The 4,080-nt window shown below is 41.8% G+C and overlaps 1 protein-coding gene across 1 annotated transcript; it reads left to right on the top strand.

Moving 5' to 3' along the window:
- Positions 1 to 499: 499 nt before the first annotated feature.
- On the top strand, positions 500 to 961 carry MELLADRAFT_39798 (uncharacterized protein; the record flags this gene model as incomplete). The annotated part of the gene is made up of 2 exons (XM_007416321.1): positions 500 to 679; positions 767 to 961. 2 exons carry the CDS (start codon positions 500 to 502, stop codon positions 959 to 961), a joined length of 375 nt encoding a protein of 124 aa, XP_007416383.1.
- Between the last annotated feature and the right edge of the window lie 3,119 nt (positions 962 to 4,080).

Genomic DNA, 4,080 nt, shown 5'->3' with positions numbered 1-4,080 from the left:
TATAGGCTCCAAAGAGCGCCACCACGACGGGCAGGTGCGTGTAGCTTAGGACCATACAGTGCGGAACCATAGAAGAAGTATCTAATTGGAAGGCTTCAGACTCTGAAAAAAGTCAACCCATCATTCTCACTTGTGAAGGTACAGACAGCCACAAATATTGTCAGCTGGTGGGTTTCTTGTTATTATTGGTTATAAAGTTGATTTTGGCTGATTAGTGCTTTTGTCTTGTGCTCAAAAGGTTCAATCTAGAGATGATATACGCCAAGATTCAGCCTTTCAGCAGGTTTATGGTGAAATGACTAAATTGCTACTCAATGACATCCCAAGCTTAGACCGCAACTTACAATTTGGAACCTATCAATGCATCCAATATCTAGTGATACAGGTGTGCTGGATTTTGTTGAACATACAATTTCTTTGAAGTGAGCAATCTAGAACTACCTGTTGCTCATCTATTGAACTGACTCTCTTCATTTATTCATCTTCCAGGCAGGCCAGTATGGGTGATCACTCTGTAGAATTTTACCACAACCGTCAAACGAGCTACATCAGATCAGTGGCTACCTCTTTCATTGCAGGGTACATAGTTGGTTTAGGGGCCCGGCACCAATCCAATATACTTCTGGATAAGCTCACAGGAGAGGTATTTCATATTGATTTTGGGATAGCTCTTGATGATGTAAGCAGAGTTTCACAGGTCTCTGGGTATCTTTAGTTGTAGTTGATACCATTGTTTTCCTACATCTTTCAAATTCCAATATATCAGAGTTCCTGGTTGCCTGTACCTGAGAAGGTGCCTTTCAGGCTTACTAAAGACATAATTACTCCATTTGGCATTGAAGACTTGAAGGGTACTTTCACAGACTCTTGCAAGAATACATTGCGAGTATTTAGAATGAACAATGATGTGATCTTGACAATGTTGGAAGTTTTCATATTCAATCCTCTTCCAAGTCGGTGAGCATAGTTCATTACATCGGTATACGTACTGATTCATTGGGCTCATTGTAAAGATTTTGATTGGACAGGAACAGCAAACACTTTCCTAAGGATACACAATCTGAATGCAACCCAACTGGACCTCTTGACACACCAACCACTCAATCACAAATGTTCATTTCTCATTATGATGTCGACCATCTGGACACCAGTAGAGTCAAAATGAGGAAATGCCTTCCCGTAGCCTCCAAAGAGGCTCTAGACCCTTTAGATGAAGTAAAGAAGAAACTGTCTGATAAAATAGATGTTGGTGCTCATGTTGAGGGGCTCATATCACAGGCTACTTGTCCACAGAACCTTGGTCCCATGTTCCCAGGTAAGCTTCAAAATCTAGCCTACAAGCTTCTTATTCTTGTCAACTGGAGCTAACTTTTCTGGCACTATGGAAAATCATGAACATTTGATGTATTTTGATAGCTGGGATTGGTAACCAGCCGCACTCCTAGTACTCTGTTCACATTCATTGCATCTCAGCTTTGTGCTTCATCAACATCACATTCCTAGTAGAATCTCTCAAGTCTCTTCTGATATGTTGTTCTCCATGTCTTTGTAAATATTCTGGTATACTTCACATAACAGGAAGATAGCTCTGTACACCTTGAGATAGGTGTTACATATGGACCTACCTTACATCTTTGTTACAACAGAATACCAACACCTAAGACCTCTGTATTGGCTTCACATGTAATTTGAAAAGATCAAACTTGCATTTCAGATTATACTAGCAGTTGTCACATTTGGATGTAATCCCCACCTCTGTCTACCAGACCTCTGTGATAGTATACCTTGGGAAATGTGTCATTCCCAGCGGATCCTATCCCTATGTCCACTGTAAGATTCAAAGATCTACAAGACTTGTCTTTTCAAGTCATTTTTCACACTCTTTCAAGACAGAGTCCATCACAGCCCTGTCTGAGACTCAGACTTGTCTGTCCAGGCCACACTCAGACTTGTCTGAAGACCCGCATCCCCAAAGTCCATCACAGACCTGTCTGAAGGCCAGAGTCGTCTGTCTACACCAAGCATGACTTGTCTTCCCGCATGCGCCACCTCAAAGACAAGTCTGTCCCGCCAGGTTTTCCTTTCTAGCCTCAACTTGCGCAGAGTGTACGTCTGCCCAGAATTCACATGCAGTCAACTTATACACAAAACAAAAGGAATTTATTTATACAAAACCCAAAATCAATCAACTCAGAGAACACGGAACACAACATATAATGAAATCAACTGATCAACAAAACAAAACAAACTTATACCAATTATGATTCAAACAATTCAGAGAACACTATCAAAATATATACACAACAAACGCTCATCAAAATGCTTCAATATGGAAGAAGACCAATCAAATCTCATCCAGTAAGTTTTTCATCTCATCCTCATCCTCATCCTCATATTCCAGTTCAAGCTCATCATTAGGCACTCTTATTTCCCCCTCTTCTTCTCCCCACAACAGCATTGTCTGCTCAAGAGCATCTTGTTCATCCAGTGCCTCTGCTTCAGGCTCGATGTGTTCACATTGTTCTCCCACTCGGCCTTGCACTTTACAATCAGCTCGTCCCATCTGAAAGCTAATATGTCATCAAATTCTGAAGTCGATCTACTGTACTGAAGTGTTTCTCGCAGCAATTGAACCAGGTGAGTGTTCCATCCCATCCAATCTCGAGCAAATGACTGACGAATGTTCATGTGTAATCCACTCAGAACCGTTCGGCTTTCATCCCAGACAATACTGGAACAGCTCCACTCAAAGGTGTGGCAGCGGAGCGGTAGCGCAGCGCTATTTTTGGCGCTCCGCGCACCACACATTGGAGCAGAGCCCCCGCGCCACTTCCTGGGACCGGGAAATCATGGAGCGGAGCCATCGCTCCGCTCCCCGCCCCGGCCTTGCACTCCACGCTCTATAGAGCGGAGCAGAAACCCTTTGATCTAGCCCAACCGATCCATCCCTTCAAACACCAATTATCAACTTTGAAGAAACAACAACCACTCGAAGCCTTTCAAAATGCTTGAAAGCATCTCCTAAGAATATTCGAACCATTCATTTTGCACTGAAACGTACAAGGAGACAAACGACGTCGAAGACTCGAATGAAAATGGATTACCTTTGGGAATCCTCAAACAAATCTTGCAGGAGTTTGTCAATTGATTGTTGGAAAATCAAGATTGTGAAATGAACGCTCCAAGAGCTCACCTCAAAGCTTTACCTTACCTCAAACTTGGATCGTTTTCAGAACTAATTCAATTGCGATCAATTTCAAAGGCTTGGTCAAGATCTGTTATAACATTCTATTTTGAAACAATTTCTATAGATAGTTCAGAATGTGCAAATCTGGTATTGAATAATTGAAAAGATGATTTCAACCTAATTATTGTCCTGTTAAACGACTTTCACTTACAAAGCTTTGCAATCTAGAAGAAGATGGAGTAGAAGTACGGGAACACCAAAAAGATGGTAAATTAGGTGTTTGTTTTACAAGTTTAGATCAGTTTATCCAAGCACCAACCACAGTCTGCTTTGATTACATCTGATTCTTTTGGGTATCAACTCTAGCTTCAATGCATTAAGCAGCAAATTTAATCAAATCACTTGGTGTCAACTTGAATACTTTGGACCTCCAATTGACAGAACTCTTGATTTTATCACAGCCATTCGCACTATTCAAAATTTAAAATCATTATATATTTCTTGTGAACACCGCTGTCCACAAGCGGCCTACAATGAAGACTTGTTGTCAGAATTAATCTATGCTACTTTATATAGGCATATACTTTATATTTTTATATTTACTATTTCACCACCTTGAAATAAATTCAATCTTATGGGTTTTCTCGCTGATCAAGCGCTCAAAAGAGTGGTGTGGAGCGCAAGCGGAGCGGTTTTGCCGCTCCACACCACCTGAGCCCAAATTTTTTAGAAAAAAAGCGGAGCCGGTGCGGTGCGCTCAAGCGCAGTGACTCCGCTCCGCAACCTAAACAGGCCAAAATCCAGAGTGGTGCGGAGCGGTTCCAGTATTGTCCCAGACATCCTTTGCACGTCTTCCCATTGGTTGTACCAAGTCAATTGGGCTATCCTTTCCG

This window comes from Melampsora larici-populina (genome assembly GCF_000204055.1).
Source record: "Melampsora larici-populina 98AG31 unplaced genomic scaffold MELLAscaffold_59, whole genome shotgun sequence".
Lineage (NCBI taxonomy): Eukaryota > Fungi > Basidiomycota > Pucciniomycetes > Pucciniales > Melampsoraceae > Melampsora > Melampsora laricis-populina.
This window is presented reverse-complemented; position numbering and strand designations above follow the sequence as displayed.